Genomic DNA, 21,924 nt, shown 5'->3' with positions numbered 1-21,924 from the left:
GGTGAAGGGTCAAAATGGCGGTGCCATAGCGGCCACACCCTTCAACATAGAGAAAAGCTTTCGATAACTTTTTGGTCAGTATCATCTCTGGATGCTGTGAAATCCCTAGGAGGAGTTTGTTCAAATACAATGTGTGGAAATCACGCCAAAATGACAAGAAATCTCAAAATGGCCAACTTCCTGTTTGGAGTAGACCCATGGTGCAAGAGACTTTTTTGTGCGTCTATGCAAGTCACACATGTGTACCAATTTTCATCTCCCTACTCCAAAAAACCCAGATGAGGAGGTTTTATTGAAAGTTTCAAGACATTTTGCCCCACCCATGGGCGACGCCCCTATGAATTGTAAGAGGTTGACATGCTTGACCTGTGTATCAATTTTCATGATGATATGACAAAACTAAAGCCGTCAAAAGGAAGAACGTAATTTCATGGCGAATGAGCAATATTCGGCACACAGCCACATGGACGCCGTTACTCGTAACTTCATGGCGTTCATCGCCTACATTCACCAATTTGTTCTGCATGTTTCAGAAGTGGAATGAAGTTGATTGGGTTAAGTATGTAACATCAGGACCTCTTAAAGTAAAAATAGGACATTTCCTGCCACCACCGGGGGGTGCTATGGCAGAGGTGGGAACATATTATATGCAGACATTCAGGGCGGAGCCCTCATCATGTCCAGCACGTTTGAAGGATCTACGATGAAGTATGTGGGCGTGACAGCCGTTCGAAGTGAAACGGCGCACTCAGAAAAGCTCGCCAAAGTTTGACGACCCCTAGCAGCCACGCCTTTTGACCTAATTAGAATCTTTTGATAACTTTTGATCACAATTATTTCATGATGATGCTGACCAAATTTGGAGACGATAGGATGAAATCTCTAGGACGAGTTTGTCCAAATTTAAGTACTGGAAATGGCCAAAAATGGCAAAAATTACCTCAAAATCGAAACTTAAAATCAAAATGGCCGACTTCCTGTCGATATTTCACCATGACAGGAAGAGAGTTTTTTGTGCGTCCTGGCATGGTAAATAAGTGTACCGAATTTCGTGAGGCTACGACGAAAAAACCCCAATGCGGAGGGGTTTTTGAAAATTTCTAGGGGGCGCTATTTCGCGATTTCGCAGCAACCTTGTGTGCGACCCCAAAACATCGAATTTCGGATCCGGCCGGACGACTTTGGAAAGTTTGGTGAGTTTTTGAGCATGGGAAGAGGCCGAAATTTCGATTTCAAGAGTGAGAATAATAATAACAACTAGGACTGCAAACAGTCATATACGGGCCCTCGTTCTGCGCAAACGCCTACCCAGGCCAGTGGGTGCCCTTGTGAGCACATGTGGGCATGTGCATGCAGGAGTAACCACTCATCACACAGTTAAAATTTTAAACAAATCACACAATGCATGAAGGAGTTATGACATGTTGATTGTTCATCCACTAGGGGGCGCTCAGTGTACAAACAGAGGGGCTGGGTGTGTTCAGGGGCCAACCGTCATCATACATGTGAAGTTTCAAGTCAATCAGGCAAAGCATGAAGGAGTTATCATGACTTGATGTTCTATGGCAAAGGGACAAAATGGCGGCACCATAGCGGCCACACCCTTCAACATAGAGAAAAGCTTTCGATAACTTTTGGTCAGTATCATCTTTGGATGTTGTCAAAGAAATTTGAAGTGCATTGGACAAAATCCCTAGGAGGAGTTCGTTCAAATACAACATGTGGAAATCATTTCAAAATGAGAAGAAAATTCAAAATGGCCGACTTCCTGTTTGCAGTAGACTCATGGTACAAGAGACTTTTTGTACGTCTATGCAAGTCACATGTGTACCAATTTTCATCTCCCTACTCCAAAAAAACCCCTATGGGGAGGGGTTTTTGAAATTTTCAAGGGGGCGCTATTTAGGCACTTTGACCCACCCATGGGCAAGGCCCCTATGAATTGTAGGAGGTTGTCATGCTTGATCTGTGTATCAATTTTCATGATGATATGACAAAATTAAAGCCGTCAAAAGGAAGAACGTAATTTCATGGTGAAGGGGCGATATTCAGTACGCCACCACACAGAAGCCGTTACTCGTAAGTTCAAGGCGATCATCGCCTATGTTCACCAAGTTGTTCTGCATGTTTTAGAAGTGGAAGGAAGTTGATGGTGTTAAGTATGTGAAATCAGTACCTGTTTAAGTATAATGTTCCATGGCGAAGGGTCAAAATGGCGGCGCCATATCGGCCACAGCCTTCGACATAAAGAAAAGGTTTCGATAACTTTTGGTCAGTATCGTCTCTGGGTGATGTGGAAGAAATTTGAAGGGCATTGGACAAAATCCCTAGGAGGAGTTCGTTCAAATACAACATGTGGAAATCACGCCAAAATGAGAAGAAAATTCAAAATGGCCAACTTCCTGTTTGGAGTAGACCCATGGTGCAAGAGACTTTTTTGTACATCTATGCAAGTCACACGTGTACCAATTTTCATCTCCCTACTCCAAAAAAACCCCTATGGGGAGGGGTTTTGAAAGTTTCAAGAGGGCGCTATTGAGTCATTTTGCCCCGCCCATGGGCGACGCCCCTACGAATTGTAAGAGGTTGTCATGCTCGACCTGTGTATAAATTTTCATGATGATGTGACAAAATTAAAGCCGTCAAAAGGAAGAACGTAATTTCATGGCGAATGGGCAATATTCGTCACGCTGCCACACGGACGCCGTTACTCGTAACTTCACGGCGTTCATCGCCTACGTTCAACAATTTGTTCTGCATGTTTTAGAAGTGGAATGAAGTTGATTGGATTAAGTATGTGACATCAGGACCTCTTAAAGTAAAAATAGGACATTTCCCACCACCACCGGGGGGGCGCAATGGCGCAGGTGGGAACTTAAGATATGTAGGCATTCAGGGCGGAGCCCTCATCATGTCCAGCAAGTTTGAAGGATCTATGATGAAGTATGTGGGTGTGAAAGCCGTTCGAAATGAAATGGCGTGCTCCGAAAAGCGACCCCTAGCAGCCACGCCTTTTGACTTAATTAGAATCTTTTGATAACTTTTGATCACCATTGTGTTGTGATGATTTTGACCAAATTTGAAGACAATCGGATGAAATCCCTAAGACGAGTTCGTTCAAATGTAAGTAGTGTAAATGGCCAAAAATGGCAAAAATTTGCTCAAAATCGAAACTTAAAATCAAAATGGCGACTTCCTGTCGATATTTCACCATGACAGTAAGAGACTTTTTCGTGCGTCCTGGCATGGTAAATATGTATACCGAATTTCGTGAGGATACGATGAAAAAAGCCCAAAAAGGAGGGATTTTTGAAAATTTCTAGGGGGCGCTATTTCACGACTTTTCTGCGACCATGTGCGACGCCCCCAAAATATTGAATTTCGGATCCGAGCATGGGAAGAGGCTGAAATTTCGATTTCAAGAGTGAGAATAATAATAATAATAATAATAATAATAATAATAAGTAGGACTGCAAGTTCCATGGCGAAGGGTCAAATGGCGGCGCCATAGCGACCACACCCTTCGACATAAAGAAAAGCTTTCGATAACTTTTGGTCAGTATCGTCTGTGGGTGATATATAAGAAATTTGAAGTGCATCGGACAAAATTCCTAGGAGGAGTTCGTTCAAATACAACATGTGGAAATCACGCAAAAATGAGAAGAAAATTCAAAATGGCTGACTTCCTGTTTGGAGTAGACCCATGGTGCAAGAGACTTTTTTGTACGTCTACGCAAGTCACACGTGTACCAATTTTCATCTCCCTACTCCAAAAAAACCCCTATGTGGAGGGGTTTATGTGGAGGGGTTTTTGAAAGTTTCAAGGGGGCGCTATTGAGGCATTTTGCCCTGCCCATGGGCGACGCCCCTATGAATTGTAAGACATTGTCGTGCTCGACCTGTGTATCAATTTTCATGATGATGTGACAAAATTAAAGCCGTCAAAAGGAAGAACGTAATTTCATGGCGAATGGTTAATATTCGGCACGCCGCCACACGGACGCTGTTACTCGTAACTTCACGGCGTTTATCGCCTATGTTCACCAATTTGTTATGCATGTTTTAGAAGTGGAATGAAGATACTGATTGGATTAAGTATGTGACATCAGGACCTCTTAAAGTAAAAATAGGACCTTTCCCGCCACCAGTGGGGGCCGCTATGGCGCAGGTGGGAACTTAAGATATGTAGACGTTCAGGGCGGAGCCTTCATCATGTCCAGCAAGTTTGAAGGATCTACGATGAAGTATGTGGGCGTGACAGCGTTCGAAGTGAAATGGCGAGCTCCAAAAAGCTCGCCAAAGTTTGACGACCCCTAGCAGCCGCGCCTTTCGACTTAATTAGAATCTTTTGATAACCATTGTGTTGTGATGATTTTGACCAAATTTGAAGACGATCGGATGAAATCCCTTGGACGAGTTCGTTCAAATGTAAGTAGTGGAAATGGCCAAAAATGGCAAAACATTTGCTCAAAATCAAAACTTAAAATCAAAATGGCTGACTTCCTGTCGATATTTCACCATGACAGTAAGAGACTTTTTCATGCGTCCTGGCATGGTAAATATGTGTACTGAATTTCGTGAGGCTACGATGAAAAAAGCCCAATGAGGAGGGGTTTTTGAAAATTTCTAGGGGGCGCTATTTCGTGATTTTTCTGTGACCATGTGCGACGCCCCCAAAATATCGAATTTTGGATCCGGCCGGACGACTCTGAAAGTTTGGTGAGTTTTTGAGCATGGGAAGAGGCCGAAATTTCAATTTCAAAAGTGAGAATAATAATAATAATAATAACTAGGACTGCAAGCAGTCATATACGGGCCCTCGTTCCGCGCGACCGCCTACCCAGGCCAGTGGGTGCCCTTGTGAACACATGTGGGCATGTGCATGCAGGGGCAACCACTCATCCAACAGTTCACATTTCAAGCAAATCACACAATGCATGAAGGAGTTATGACATGTTGATGGTTCATCCACTAACTTTTGGTTAGTATCATCTGTGGATGCTGTTAAAGAAATTTGAAGTGCATTGGACAAAATCCCTAGGAGGAGTTTGTTCAAATACAACATGTGGAAATCATTTCAAAATGAGAAGAAAATTCAAAATGGCCGACTTCCTGTTTGGAGTAGACTCATGGTGCAAGAGACGTTTTTGTACGTCTATGCAAGTCACACTTGTGTACCAATTTTCATCTCCATACTCCAAAAAAACCCCTATGGGGAGGGGATTTGAAATTTTCAAGGGGGCGCTATTGATGCACTTTGCCCCGCCCATGGGCGAGGCCCCTATGAATTGTAGGAGGTTGTCATGCTTGACCTGTGTATCAATTTTCATGATGATATGACAAAATGAAAGCCGTCAAAAGGAAGAACGTAATTTCATGGCAAAGGGGCGATATTTGGTACGCCGCCACACAAAAGCCGTTACCGGTAGGTTCACGGCGATCATGGCCTACGTTTAACAACTTGTTCTGCATGTTTTAGAAGTGGAAGGAAGTTCATTGGGTTAACTATGTGACTTCAGTACCTGTTTAAGTATAATGTTCCATGTGAAGGGTCAAAATGGCGGTGCCACAGCGGCCACACCTTTCAACATAAAAAAAAGCTTTCAATAACTTTTAGTCAGTATCGTCTCTGGGTGATCTGGAAGAAATTTGAAGTGCATTGGACAAAATCCCTAGGAGGAGTTCGTTCAAATACAACATGTGGAAATCACGCCAAAATGACAAGAAAATTCAAAATGGCCGACTTCCTGTTTGGAGTAGACCCATGGTGCAAGAGACTTTTTTGTACATCTATGCAAGTAACGTGTACCAATTTTCATGTCCCTACTCCAAAAAAACCCCTATGTGGAGGGGTTTTTGAAAGTTTCATGGAGGCACTATTGAAGCATTTTGGCCCGCCCATGGGCGATGCCCCTATGAATTGTAAGAGGTTGTCGTGCTCGACCTGTGTATCAATTTTCATGATGATGTGACAAAATTAAATCCGTCAAAAGGAAGAACGTAATTTCATGGCGAATGGGCAATATTCGGCACGCTGCCACACGGACGCCGTTACTCGTAACTTCACGGAGTTCATCGTCTATGTTCACCAATTTGTTCTGCATGTTTTAGAAGTGGAATGAAGTTGATTGGGTTAAGTATGTGACATCAGGACCTCTTAAAGTAAAAATAGGACATTTCCCGCCACCACCGGGGGGCGCTATGGCACAAGTGGGAATGTAAGATATGTAGACATTCAGGGCGGAGCCCTCATCATGTCCAGCACGTTTGAAGGATCTACGATGAAGTATGTGGGCGTGACAGCCGTTCGAAGTGAAATGGCGAGCTCCGAAAAGCTCGCCAAAGTTTGACGACCCCTAGCAGCCACGCCTTTTGACTTAATTAGAATCTTTTGATAACCATTGTGTTGTGATGATTTTGACCAAATTTGAAGATGATCGGATGAAATCCCTAGGACGAGTTCGTTCAAAAGTAAGTAGTGGAAATGGCCAAAAATGACCAAAATTTGCTCAAAATCAAAACTTAAAATCAAAATGGCTGACTTCCTGTCAATATTTCACCATGACAGTAAGAGACTTTTTCGTGCGTCCTGGCATGGTAAATATGTGTACCGAATTTCGTGAGGCTACGACGAAAAAAGTCCAATGCGGAGGGGTTTTTGAAAATTTCTAGGGGGAGCGATTTCGCGATGACCATGTGCGACGCCCCTAAAATATCGAATTTCGGATCCGGCCGGATGACTTCGGAAAGTTTGTTGACTTTTTGAGCACGGGAACAGGCCGAAATTTTGATTTGAAGAGTGAGAATAATAATAATAATAATAATAAATAATAATAATAAACAGCGCAATTACAATAGGGTCCTCGTAGGACGTTGCCTACTCGGGCCCTAATAAAAAGCGCAATTACAATAGGGTCCTCGTAGGACGTTGCCTACTCGGGCCCTAATAATAATAACTAGGACTGCAAGCAGTCATATACGGGCCCTCGTTCCGCGCGACCGCCTACCCAGGCCAGTGGGTGCCCTTGTGAACACATGTGGGCATGTGCATGCAGGAGTAACCACTCATCACACAGTTAAAATTTTAAACAAATCACACAATGCATCAAGGAGTTATGACATGTTGATTGTTCATCCACTAGCGGGCGCTCAGTGTACAAACAGAGGGGCTGGGTGTGTTCAGGAGCCAACCGTCATCATACATGTGAAGTTTCAAGTCAATCAGGCAAAGCATGAAGGAGTTATCATGACTTGATGTACTATGGCAAAGGGTCAAAATGGCGGCACCATAGCGGCCACACCCTTCAACAAAGAGAAAAGATTTCGATAACATTGGGTCAGTATCATCTTTGGATGCTGTCAAAGAAATCTGAAGTGCAATGGTCAAAATCCCTAGGAGGAGTTCGTTCAAATACAACATGTGGAAATCACGCCAAAATGAGAAGAAAATTCAAAATGGCCGACTTCCTATTTGGAGTAGACCCATGATGCAAGAGACTTTTTTGTACATCTATGCAAGTCACACATGTGTACCAATTTTCATCTCCCTACTCCAAAAAAACCCCTAAGGGGAGGGGGTTTTGAAAGTTTCAAGGGGGCGCTATTGAGGCATTTTGCCCCACCCATGGGCGATGCCACTATGAATTGTAAGAGGTTGTCGTGCTCGACCTGTGTATCAATTTTCATGATGATGTGACAAAATTAAATCCGTCAAAAGGAAGAACGTAATTTCATGGCGAATGGGCAATATTCGGCACGCTGCCACACGGACGCCGTTACTCGTAACTTCACGGAGTTTCATCGTCTATGTTCACCAATTTGTTCTGCATGTTTTAGAAGTGGAATGAAGTTGATTGGGTTAAGTATGTGACATCAGGACCTCTTAAAGTAAAAATAGGACATTTCCCGCCACCACCGGGGGGCGCTATGGCACAAGTGGGAATGTAAGATATGTAGACATTCAGGGCGGAGCCCTCATCATGTCCAGCACGTTTGAAGGATCTACGATGAAGTATGTGGGCGTGACAGCCGTTCGAAGTGAAATGGCGTGCTCCGAAAAGCTCGCCAAAGTTTCACGACCCCTAGCAGGCATGCCTTTTGGCTTAATTAGAATCTTTTGATAACCATTGTGTTGTGATGATTTTGACCAAACTTGAAGATGATCGGGTGAAATCCCTAGGATGAGTTTGTTCAAATGCAAGTAGTGGAAATGGCCAAAAATGGCAAAATTAGCTCAAAATCGAAACTTAAAATCAAAATATCCGACTTCCTGTCGATATTTCACCATGACAGTAAGAGACCTTTTCGTGCGTCCTGGCATGGTAAATATGTGTACCGAATTTCGTGAGGCTACGATGAAAAAAGCCCAATGCGGAGGGGTTTTTGAAAATTTCTAGGGGGCGCTATTTTGCGATTTTTCTGCGACCATGTGCGACGCCCCCAAAATATCGAATTTCGGATCCGGCCGGACGACTTTGGAAAGTTTGGTGAGTTTATGAGCATGGGAAGAGGCCGAAATTTTGATTTCAAGAGTGATAATAATAATAAATAATAATAATAATAAACAGCGCAATTAGAATAGGGTCCTCGTAGGACGTTGCCTACTCGGGACCTAATAATAAGCGCAATTACAATAGGGTCCTCATAGGACGTTGCCTACTCGGGCCCTAATAATCATAACTAGGACTGCAAGCAGTCATATACGGGCCCTCGTTCCGCGCGACCGCCTACCCAGGCCAGTGGGTGCCCTTGTGAGCACATGTGGGCATGTGCATGCAGGAGTAACCACTCATCACACAGTTAAAATTTTAAACAAATCACACAATGCATCAAGGAGTTATGACATGTTGATTGTTCATCCACTAGCGGGCGCTCAGTGTACAAACAGAGGGGCTGGGTGTGTTCAGGAGCCAACCGTCATCATACATGTGAAGTTTCAAGTCAATCAGGCAAAGCATGAAGGAGTTATCATGACTTGATGTACTATGGCAAAGGGTCAAAATGGCGGCACCATAGCGGCCACACCCTTCAACAAAGAGAAAAGATTTCGATAACATTGGGTCAGTATCATCTTTGGATGCTGTCAAAGAAATCTGAAGTGCAATGGTCAAAATCCCTAGGAGGAGTTCGTTCAAATACAACATGTGGAAATCACGCCAAAATGAGAAGAAAATTCAAAATGGCCGACTTCCTATTTGGAGTAGACCCATGATGCAAGAGACTTTTTTGTACATCTATGCAAGTCACACATGTGTACCAATTTTCATCTCCCTACTCCAAAAAAACCCCTAAGGGGAGGGGGTTTTGAAAGTTTCAAGGGGGCGCTATTGAGGCATTTTGCCCCACCCATGGGCGACGCCACTATGAATTGTAAGAGTTTGTCGTACTCGACCTGTGTATCAATTTTCATGATGATGTGACAAAATTAAAGCCGTCAAAAGGAAGAACGTAATTTCATGGCGAATGGGCAATATTCGGTACGCCGCCACACGGACGCCGTTACTCGTAACTTCACGGCGTTTATCTCCTATGTTCACCAATTTGTTCTGCATGTTTTAAAAGTGGAATGAAGTTGATTGGGTTAAGTATGTGACATCAGGACCTCTTAAAGTAAAAATAGGACCTTTCCCGCCACCACCGGGGGGCGCTATGGCGCAGGTGGGAACTTAAGATATGTAGATGTTCAGGGCGGAGCCCTCATCATGTCCAGCACGTTTGAAGGATCTACGATGAAGTATGTGGGCGTGACAGCCGTTCGAAGTGAAATGGCGTGCTCCGAAAAGCTCGCCAAAGTTTCACGACCCCTAGCAGGCCCATGGGCGACACCCCTATGAATTGTAAGAGGTTGTCGTGCTCGACCTCTGTATAAATTTTCATGATGATGTGACATTGGGTGACAGTGGGTGCCATTGTGACCACATTTGGGCATGTGAATGCAGGGGCAACCACTCATCACCCAGTTAAAATTTTAAACAAATCACACAATGCATGAAGGAGTTATGACATGTTGATTGTTCATCCACTAGGGGGCGCTCAGTGTACAAACAGAGGGGCCGGGTGTGTTCAGGGGCCAACCGTCATCATACATGTGAAGTTTCAAGTCAATCAGGCAAAGCATGAAGGAGTTATCATGATTTGATGTTCTATGGCAAAGGATCAAAATGGCGGCACCATAGCGGCCACACCCTTCAACATAGAGAAAAGCTTTCAATAACTTTTGGTCAGTATCATCTTTGGATGCTGTCAAAGAAATTTGAAGTGCATTGGACAAAATCCGTAGGAGGAGTTCGTTCAAATACAACATGTGGAAATCACGCCAAAATGAGAAGGAAATTCAAAATGGCCGACTTCCTGTTTGGAGTAGACCCATGGTGCAAGAGACTTTTTTGTACGTCTTTGCAAGTCACACGTGTACCAATTTTCATCTCCCTACTCCAAAAAAAACCCCTATGGGGAGGGGTTTTTGAAAGTTTCAAGGGGGCACTATTGAGTCATTTTGCCCCGCCCATGGGCGACGCCCCTACGAATTGTAAGAGGTTGTCGTGCTCGACCTCTGTATCAATTTTCATGATGAGGTGACAAAATTAAAGCCGTCAAAATGAAGAACGTAATTTCATGGCGAATAGGCAATATTCGGCACGCTGCCACACGGACGCCGTTACTCGTAACTTCACGGCGTTCATCGCCTACGTTCACCAATTTGTTCTGCATGTTTTAGAAGTGGAATGAAGTTGAAAAGCTCATCGGAGCCCTCATCATGTCCAGCACGTTTGAAGGATCTACGATGAAGTATGTGGGCGTGACAGCCGTTCGAAGTGAAATGGCGAGCTCCGAAAAGCTCGCCAAAGTTTGACGACCCCTAGCAGCCACACCTTTTGACTTAATTACAATCTTTTGATAACTTTTGATCGTCATTGTGTTGTGATGATTTTGACCAAATTTGAAGACGATCGGATGAAATCCCTAGGATGAGTTCGTTCAAATGTAAGTAGTGGAAATGGCCAAAATTTGCTCAAAATCGAAACTTAAAATCAAAATGGCCGACATCCTGTCGATATTTCACCATGACAGTAAGAGACTTTTTTGTGCGTCCTGGCATGGTAAATATGTGTACCGAATTTCGTGAGGCTACGACGAAAAAAGCCCAAAGCGGAGGGGTTTTTGAAAATTTCTAGAGGGCGCTATTTCGCGATTTTTCTGCGACCATGTGCGACGCCCCCAAATTATCGAATTTCGGATCCGGCCGGACGACTTTGGAAAGTTTGGTGAGTTTTTGAGCATGGGAAGAGGCTGAAATTTTGATTTCAAGAGTGAGAATAATAATAATAATAATAATAAATAATAATAATAATAATAATAAACAGCGCAATTACAATAGGGTCCTCGTAGGACGTAGCCTACTCTGGCCCTAATAATAAATAATAATAATAATAATAAGCAGCACAATTACAATAGGGTCCTCGTAGGACGTTGCCTACTCGGGCCCTAATAATTATAATAATAAACAGCGCAATTACAATAGGGTCCTCGTAGGACGTTGCCTACTCAGGCTCTAATAAACAGCGCAATTACAATAGGGTCCTCGTAGGACATTGCCTATTCGGGCCCTAATAATAATAATAATTAATAAACAGCGCAAATACAATAGGGTCCTCATAGGACGATGCCTACTCGGGCCCTAATAATTATAATAATAAACAGCGCAATTACAATAGGGTCCTCGTAGGACGTTGCCTACTCGGGCCCTAATAATAATAATAAACAGTGCAAATACAATAGGGTCCTCATAGGACGTTGCCTACTCGCGCCCTAATAATAAATAATAATAAAAATAAACAGCGCAATTACAATAGGGTCCTCGTAGGAGTTTTTCCTACTCGGGACCTAATAATAATAATAAATAATAATAATAATAATAAACAGTGCAATTACAATAGGGTCCTAGTAGGACGTTGCCTACTCGGGCCCTAATAATAATAATAATAATAATAAAAAACAGCGCAATTACAATAGGGTCCTCGTAGGACGTTGCCTACTCGGGCCCTAATAATAATAATAAATAATAATAAACAGCGCAAATACTATAGAGTCCTCGTAGGACGTTGCCTACTTGGGCCCTAATAATAAATAATAATAAACAGCGCAATTACAATAGGGTCCTCATAGGATGTTGCCTACTCTGGCCTTAATAATAATAATAATAAATAATAAAAATAATAATAATAAACAGCGCAATTACAATAGGGTCCTCGTAGGACGCTGCATACTTGGGCCCTAATAATAATAATAATAATAAACAGCGCAATTACAATAGGGTCCTTGTAGGACGTTGCCTACTCGGGCCCTAATAAATAATAATAATAATAATGATAATAATAATAAACAGCGCAATTACAATAGGGTCCTCGTTGGTCGTTGCCTACTCGGGCCCTAATAATAATAATAATAATAAACAGCGCAATTACAATAGGGTCCTCGTAGGACGTTGCCTACTCGGGCCCTAATAATAATAATAACAACAACAACAATAATAATAATAAACAGCGCAATTACAATAGGGTCCTCGTAGGACGTTGCCTACTCGGGCCCTAATAATGATAATAATAATAAACAGCGCAATTACAATAGGGTCCTCGTAGGACGTTGCCTACTCTGGCCCTAATAATAATAATAAATAATAAAAATAATCATAATAAACAGCGCAATTACAATAGGGTCCTCGTAGGACTATTTCCTACTCGGGCCCTAATAAACAGCGCAATTACAAAAGGGTCCTTGTAGGACGTTGCCTACTCGGGCCCTAATAAATAATAATGATAATAATGATAATAATAATAAACAGCGCAATTACAATAGGGTCCTCGTAGGACGTTGCCTACTCGGGCCCTAATAATAATAATAAACAGCGCAATTACAATAGCGTCCTCGTAGGACGTTGCCTACTTGGGCACTAATAATAAATAATAAGAATATTAATTATAAACAACGCAATTACAATAGGGTCCTCGTAGAACTTTTTCCTACTCGGACCCTAATAAATAATAATAATAATAATAAACAACGCAATTACAATAGGGCCCTCGTAGGACTTTTTCCTACTCGGGCCCTAATAATAATAAACAGCGCAATTACAATAGGGTCCTCGTAGGACTTTTTCCTACTCGGGCCCTAATTAACAGCGCAATTACAATAGGGTCCTCGTAGGACTTTTTCCTACTCGGGCCCAAATCAAATCAAATCAATTTTATTTATATAGCGCCAAATTACAACAAACAGTTGCCCCAAGGCGCTTTATATTGTAAGGCAAAGCCATACAATAATTACGGAAAAACCCCAACGGTCAAAACGACCCCCTGTCAGAAAGCACTTGGCGACAGTGGGAAGGAAAAACTCCCTTTTAACAGGAAGAAACCTCCAGCAGAACCAGGCTCAGGGAGGGGCAGTCTCCTGCTGGGACTGGTTGGGGCTGAGGGAGAGAACCAGGAAAAAGACATGCTGTGGGGGGGAGCAGAGATCAATCACTAATGATTAAATGCAGAGTGGTGCATTCAGAGCAAAAAGAGAAAGAAACACTCAGTGCATCATGGGAACCCCCCAGCAGTCTACGTCTATAGCAGCATAACTAAGGGATGGTTCAGGGTCACCTGATCCAGCCCTAACTATAAGCTTTAGCAAAAAAGGAAAGTTTTAAGCCTAATCTTAAAAGTAGAGAGGGTGTCTGTCTCCCTGATCCGAATTGGGAGCTGGTTCCAGAGGAGAGGAGCCTGAAAGCTGAAGGCTCTGCCTCCCATTCTACTCTTACAAACCCTAGGAACTACAAGTAAGCCTGCAGTCTGAGAGCGAAGCGCTCTATTGGGGTGATATGGTACTATGAGGTCCCTAAGATAAGATGGGACCTGATTATTCAAATCCTTATAAGTAAGAAGAAGAATTTTAAATTCTATTCTAGAATTAACAGGAAGCCAATGAAGAGAGGCCAATATGGGTGAGATATGCTCTCTCCTTCTAGTCCCTGTCAGCACTCTAGCTGCAGCATTTTGAATTAACTGAAGGCTTTTCAGGGAACTTTTAGGACAACCTGATAATAAAGAATTACAATAGTCCAGCCTAGAGGAAATAAATGCATGAATTAGTTTTTCAGCATCACTCTCAGACAAGACCTTTCTAATTTTAGAGATATTGCGCAAATGCAAAAAAGTAGTCCTACATATTTGTTTAATATGCGCATTGAATGACATATCCTGATCAAAAATGACTCCAAGATTTCTCACAGTATTACTAGAGGTCAGGGTAATGCCATCCAGAGTAAGGATCTGGTTAGACACCATGTTTCTAAGATTTGTGGGGCCAAGTACAATAACTTCAGTTTTATCTGAGTTTAAAAGCAGGAAATTAGAGGTCATCCATGTCTTTATGTCTGTAAGACAATCCTGCAGTTTAGCTAACTGGTGTGTATCCTCTGGCTTCATGGATAGATAAAGCTGGGTATCATCTGCATAACAATGAAAATTTAAGCAATGTTATCTAATAATACTGCCTAATGGAAGCATGTATAAAGTTAATAAAATTGGTCCTAGCACAGAACCTTGTGGAACTCCATAATTAACCTTAGTCTGTGAAGAAGATTCTCCATTTACATGAACAAATTGTAATCTATTAGATAAATATGATTCAAACCACCGCAGCGCAGTGCCTTTAATACCTATGGCATGCTCTAATCTCTGTAATAAAATTTTAAGGTCAACACTATCAAAAGCAGTACTGAGGTCTAACAGAACAAGCACAGAGATGAGTCCACTGTCTGAGGCCATAAGAAGATCATTTGTAACCTTCACTAATGCTGTTTCTGTACTATGATGAATTCTAAAACCTGACTGAAACTCTTCAAATAGACCATTCCTCTGAAGATGATCAGTTAGCTGTTTTACAACTACCCTTTCAAAAATTTTTGAGAGAAAAGGAAGGTTGGAGATTGGCCTATAATTAGCTAAGATAGCTGAGTCAAGTGATGGCTTTTTAAGTAATGGTTTAATTACTGCCACCTTAAAAGCCTGTGGTACATAGCCAACTAATAAAGATTGATCATATTTAAGATCGAAGCATTAATTAATGGTAGGGCTTCCTTGAGCAGCCTGGTAGGAATGGGGTCTAACAGACATGTTGATGGTTTGGAGAAAGTAACTAATGAAAATAACTCAGACAGAACAATCGGAGAGAAAGAGTCTAACCAAATACCGGCATCACTGAAAGCAGCCAAAGAGAACGATATGTCTTTGGGATGGTTATGAGTAATTTTTTCTCTAATAGTTAAAATTTTATTAGCAAAGAAAGTCATTAAGTCATTACTAGTTAAAGTTAAAGGAATACTCGGCTCAATAGAGCTCTGACTCTTTGTCCACCTGGCTACAGTGCTGAAAAGAAACCTGGGGTTGTTCTTATTTTCTTCAATTAGTGATGAGTAGTAAGATGTCCTAGCTTTACGGAGGGCTTTTTTATAGAGCAACAGACTCTTTTTCCAGGCTAAGTGAAGATCTTCTAAATTAGTGAGACGCCATTTCTTCTCCAACTTACGGGTTATCTGCTTTAAGCTGCAAGTTTGTGAGTTATACCACGGAGTCAGGCACTTCTGATTTAAAGCTCTCTTTTTCAGAGGAGCTACAGCATCCAAAGTTGTCCTCAATGAGGATATCAATCAATCAATCAATTTTTTTTATATAGCGCCAAATCACAACAAACAGTTGCCCCAAGGCGCTTTATATTGTAAGGCAAGGCCATACAATAATTATGTAAAACCCCAACGGTCAAAACGACCCCCTGTGAGCAAGCACTTGGCTACAGTGGGAAGGAAAAACTCCCTTTTAACAGGAAGAAACCTCCAGCAGAACCAGGCTCAGGGAGGGGCAGTCTTCTGCTGGGACTGGTTGGGGCTGAGGGAGAGAACCAGGAAAAAGACATGCTGTGGAGGGGAGCAGAGATCGATCACTAATGATTAAATGCAGAGTGGTGCATACAGAGCATATATAAAACTATAAAACTACTGACAAGATAATCTATCTCACTCACAGAGTTTAGGCAGCTACTCTGCCCTGTGTTGGTATATGGCATTGGAGAACATAAAGAAGGAATCATATCCTTAAACCTAGTTACAGCGCTTTCTGAAAGACTTCTACTGTAATGAAACTTATTCCCCACTGCTGGGTAGTCCATCAGAGTAAATGTAAATGTTATTAAGAAATGATCAGACAGAAGGGGTTTTTCAGGGAATACTGTTAAATCTTCAATTTCCATACCATAAGTCAGAACAAGATCTAAGGTATGATTAAAGTGGTGGGTGGACTCATTTACATTAGCAAAGCCAATCGAGTCTAACAATAGATTAAATGCAGAGTTGAGGCTGTCATTCTCAGCATCTGTGTGGATGTTAAAATCGCCCACTATAATTATCTTATCTGAGCTAAGCACTAAGTCAGACAAAAGGTCCGAAAATTCACAGAGAAACTCGCAGTAACGACCAGGTGGACGATAGATAACAACAAATAAAAATGGTTTTTGGGACTTCCAATTTGGATGGACAAGACTAAGAGTCAAGCTTTCAAATGAATTAAAGCTCTGTCTGGGTTTTTGATTAATTAATAAGCTGGAGTGGAAGACTGCTGCTAATCCTCCGCCTTGGCCCGTGCTACGAGCATTCTGGCAGTTAGTGTGACTCGGGGGTGTTGACTCATTTAAACTAACATATTCATCCTGCTGTAACCAGGTTTCTGTTAGGCAGAATAAATCAATATGTTGATCAATTATTATATCATTTACTAACAGGGACTTAGAAGAGAGAGATCTAATGTTTAATAGACCACATTTAACTGTTTTAGTCTGTGGTGCAGTTATGCTTAAATAGATTTTTGCTGGTTACTGGTGGTCTGGGAGCAGGCACCGTCTCTACGGGGATGGGGTAATGAGGGGATGGCAGGGGGAGAGAAGCTGCAGAGAGGTGTGTAAGACTACAACTCTGCTTCCTGGTCCCAATCCTGGGTAGTCACGGTTTGGAGGATTTAAGAAAATTGGCCAGATTTCTAGAAATGAGAGCTGCTCCATCCAAAGTGGGATGGATGCCGTCTCTCCTAACAAGACCAGGTTTTCCCCAGAACCTTTGCCAATTATCTATGAAGCCCACCACTCAGACAGCCAGCAATTCAGGGAGAACATGCGGCTAAACATGTCACTCCCGGTCCAACTGGGGAGGGGCCCAGAGAAAACTACAGAGTCCGACATTGTTTTTGCAAAGTTACACACCGATTCATTATTAATTTTATAATATACTAAAATAAATATACTAATATACTAAAAAAAAAAAATAACACTAATAATAAACAGCACAATTACAATAGGGTCCTCGTAGGACTTTTTCCTACTCGGGCCCTAATAATAATAATAATAAATAATAATAAACAGCGCAATTACAATAGGGTCCTCGTAGGACTTTTTCCTACTCAGGCCCTAATAATAATAATAATAATAAATAAATAATAATAATAAACAGCACAATTACAACAGGGTCCTCGTAGGACTTTTTCCTACTCGGGCCCTAATAATAATAATAATAATAATAATAAACAGCGCAATTACAATAGGGTCCTCGTAGGACTTTTTCCTACTCGGGCCCTAATAATAATAAATAATAATAATAATAAACAGCGCAATTACAATAGGGTCCTCGTAGGACTTTTTCCTACTCGGGCCCTCATAATTTAAACTGCCTTACCCTTTTTTCTGGGGTCTGGAGCATTAAAAAGCTCCTGGTCTCACTTCAAATGTCAACAAAAAGTACTGTACATTTACAACACCAATCAAAGGTTTTTAAGATTTAATTTCTACTGTACAATCCAGGATACCACTACAGGCCTAAAATCAAATCAGACAATCACTGCACAGGCATCAACAGTGGCACTGGAGTGCCTTAAAGGGCTTCTTAAAAATTTCTCTCAACATAAATTATGGTCCTTGGCACAGTGCTAGATTTGCTCTTCAGCAGAAGGTTAGGAGAGGTAGCATAAGGGAAAGGCTAGTGTCAGTTGAGTGTTTGTGTGTGTGTGTGTGTGTGGGGCTGAGTTTTCAATGCTAATTGATTCCAGTGTGCCGCGTTCCATCACACCCAATAGGGCAGTCGACCCCTCCCGTCTCCTATAATGTGCCAACACGTCTCCCACAGACATACCGTTTAATCTCCTCTGAAGGGCTTCCTCCTGCAAATGGATGCAGTAAATCTGCTCATCTAGATCCTCCAAGATCTGTAGGGGAGGGAGGCACAGGGAAGAGATGAAATGGGTTATAATTAGGCCCAAACTGGGACTGGAGAGATGGCAGATGGGAGAATGAGTTGGTGATGTATTTGTAGTCCTCTTGTACATCACAATGGATAATTGTGACAGACATCTTTCAGAATGGCTTCATATCAACTATGTTGCCTTTCACAAAATATTCTGTTTTCCAATCTTCTTTTTATCTAGAGGATTACAACCCCTTCCTGTTTTTTGTTGACCAAATAATGTTTTAATGATTGATGATTTAATAATAAATCAGCTGGGTAAATATTTCATCTGAGTGCTTACTTACAGTTGGCTTCACTAGTAACTGGCCCACAACAGTGAACATCCTGGACAATCCCACAGGAGTGCACACTGCACAGGAGATACATAACAGTGGGATCAGATGTCAGCTTGATTACTTTTGACAGTCTTCTCTTTGGTGTGTTTGGGATTAAATGTCTTACTAAGCAAAAGTAGTCCTCCCATCATAGATATACAGGAGTAGAGGTATGGTAGGTAAAACTCCCAGAGATCTACAAAAAATATATATAAATAAATATATTTAAAACACAATATTTTATAATATAGATTTAAAAATGAAACAAGAGATTTACAAACAACCTTAACATTAACCTTAAAGAACGTACCATAGAGTGACTCCATACTAGCTGCATCATTGTCAATGAGTGCCGACGCCACCCACACGATGCCGAGGATGAGTAAAGCCAGCAGGAAAAGCATCACAAAGGTTTCGAGAATGCGTGCCTTAATGCCCTGACAGAAGAACAAAATGCAATGAATGTAGAGCAATGAAGTAGGAATCAGATGTGAACTGCAGATCTTGAAGATGTCTGACTGTAAATGAGTGTCTTTCGTACACATCTACACATGGTGCAACCACTGTGTGAAGTTTCAGTGAAATCAACCAGCAAACGATGGTGCTGAAAAGTGAAGCCAATGCTGCAGTTTCTTGAATGGCTGCTTGAGGTGAGCTCCAAAAGCAAACCAATCCCCAATGATCCCCATTAATAGGCACAATGTTACAGCATAGTGGCATGTCTACAGCCTGGTAAGAAAAATAAATAATAAAAAAAAAATACAAATAAATAAAGGGGGGGTATCCCATTTATTATGCATTTCCCCATTCATGACAACTATATGGGGAAAGGGGGAGAAAGGTAAATAAAAATTTTATATAACTCATCCATTTAATGGCCCAGTCACACAGCACTTAACGAAGGGCAACAAAGCCCTACGAAACAAGAAATATGGACTTTTGTTGGTATTGTTTAACCTTCCCTCAGCTTCGTAACTGCAGCTGGCGCTTCGTCAGGATTTTTAAACTGTTTAAAAATTTGAACGAAGGGCAACGAAAACCTCAATTTGCCCGTATTTCGTTTTGCTGTCGTTCTTTTTTCTTTTTCTGTCGATTTTTTTTTTAATTGCTTAGTTTTTGTAACGTTAGTGTTTAGTTTGACTTTGTTCGACCAGCTGAATGTTTTCACACGGCAAACTCAGCCTGCTTGCTTGGATTTTTTTTTTTTTTATCTGTGGGGGTCAGCTTCAGTGGGCTCAGGCACCTTACATAGGGAAGAAATAATCTTTTGTGTGGATACAATAGGGTGGTCCATAAAAATGGTCAAAAAATTTTTTTCAAAAAACTTCAAGTCTCACCCTCTAAATTTGTTGTACCTAACATAAAAACACATCATGTACAATTTTATAAAACTCTAATAATTTTTACTGGTAGCACACAGCCCTTAAAGATTTTGCTGGCAATAACTTTGTCATATAGTATGGTCATTTCCAGATATTTCCAAATTATTTCTGTCAGTTTAATATTGATATGTCAGGACAGAAATTATGGCAATACATTGGAAAATCAAATCTTTTCATATCCCATAAAATAGTTAACACTAAAACATGAATTGTGAGATGCAGTTCTTCTCGTACATGTATCATGCTCCTACAATACCTACATACTGGGGTAGCGAAGATTTTGTAACAATCAAACATTGCATTTTCATTTTATTGATGAAATACTGTTTCATTATTGATAAATTTAAATAAGTCTATGCTTTATATATTTCCACATATATTTTGATCTAGCTCCAAACAATAATATTCTTTATGCCTTGCAGTACTTAATATTCAAAAATGTATGAATCAGCACAAGAACCAATTATACAGCTGTGTAACATAAGAGAACATCCTTTACATGATAATGATATTTAAGTTGCTTGCATCATGACCAAGACTTGCTGCAGTTTCAGTCAGAATATAGGTGGCACTTCTGTCTGTTGTTTTGGTCCTATCCAATGCTGCTGCAAGTCCTGGTGTTACAACAGCTTTAATTTTACTGGCTTTTTGTGGCACTGGCATAACAAATTCTTCATCTGGACTTTCTGTGTTCTCTTCACTCTGGCTGGAGACAGTGTCAGGTAGTGACACATTAGATCAGGGGTGGGCAATTAATTTTTACAAGGGGCCACATGGGGAACCTGAATTATGTCCAAGGGCCACACCATTGATAACTCAGCTGTCTCCCATTACAAATTTTACAAAAAAATTACCTATTTAATAGCTTTTATAGGTCGTTTTTATTATTGTAATAATATGTAAATATACCTAAATAAACCTCTCTAATGATTTGCAACACAAGTTTGACATTTTTACTATATGTAATAATAATCACAGACCTCATGAGGGCCAGACAGAGACATGCAAAGGGCCGCATGTGGCCCCCGGGCCGCAGTTTGCCCAGGTCTGCATTAGATGGTCCAGGCTCCTCCAGTTTCTCTTTGTACGTATTTTGCTTCTGCAGCTTTCCTTTTTTCTGCTCTTTGTTCTTTGGCAGTTTGTATTTTATCTATGCCTGCCATGCATCCCCTTCTACCTTTCTCTCGCTGAGCAAGTAGGAACTGTCTGTCATCTTCAAACTTTATCACTGTTAGGACATCCTGATGTGCCATGTCAAACAAGTCCTCCAAAGATTCACAAAACACTGTTTCATCTTTCTTCTGCTTGTCTGTATTGCGATTCTTGGTCTTTTTCCAATGTTTTCCATTTTCCGAACACCTTTTCTAACTTTGTGATCAGATGCTGCTTTGCCCTCAGTGGGATTCTAGCTCTCTCCCAAAAAGGAATTGCCACATCTATAGAGGTTACAGCAGCAGCATGGACAGTTTTCTTCAAATCAGTGTGTTTGAAGAAAAATACCTTGAGTATTTGCCCATTTGAGGGCAATTTGTTTCCCTTTATTTCAGTCGGTGGAACCAATAAGGTATACAAATGTTCTACTTCTAGTAGCTGACATGTTTTACTGAAGTTTCCAGTTAATGGTTAAGCATGTTAAGTCAGCAAGTGTCTCTTTTTACATTTATCTCATGTTAGATTCACCATCACCAAAGATCTGAAAGAAAAGAAGCTGTGAATTGAAGCAAAATTTTCAGCTTGTAGCCTAAAATAACATTTTTGAAAGTATGTTTGTGAGAAATATTTAAACCCAGGTATAGTTTTAAATTGAATATAAAATTATACTTTAGTTACACTCAGATGGTTAACTTCTATCCTCTTTATAAGTGATGTGATTAGATACTGGATAATGGATAACCTATTACAC

General features: G+C 41.2%; 1 protein-coding gene across 4 annotated transcripts in view; it reads right to left on the bottom strand.

Annotated features, from left to right (window-relative positions):
• Window positions 1-21,924, bottom strand: part of lmbr1 (limb development membrane protein 1) — a 142,311-nt gene that overhangs the window by 54,643 nt on the left and 65,744 nt on the right. For all 4 annotated transcript variants that reach the window (XM_034168273.1, XM_034168287.1, XM_034168264.1 and 1 more), the window contains 4 exons: window positions 18,950-19,076; window positions 18,767-18,835; window positions 18,610-18,674; window positions 18,212-18,284 (listed from right to left, as the gene is read on the bottom strand). In XM_034168273.1, the coding sequence (XP_034024164.1) occupies window positions 18,212-18,284; window positions 18,610-18,674; window positions 18,767-18,835; window positions 18,950-19,076 (334 nt within the window). The remainder of the gene's footprint in view (window positions 1-18,211; window positions 18,285-18,609; window positions 18,675-18,766; window positions 18,836-18,949; window positions 19,077-21,924) is intronic.

Source organism: Thalassophryne amazonica, chromosome 1 (assembly GCF_902500255.1).
Source record: "Thalassophryne amazonica chromosome 1, fThaAma1.1, whole genome shotgun sequence".
NCBI lineage: Eukaryota > Metazoa > Chordata > Actinopteri > Batrachoidiformes > Batrachoididae > Thalassophryne > Thalassophryne amazonica.
The sequence above is the reverse complement of the archived record's forward strand: the minus strand, read 5'-3'. Positions and strand labels throughout refer to the sequence as shown.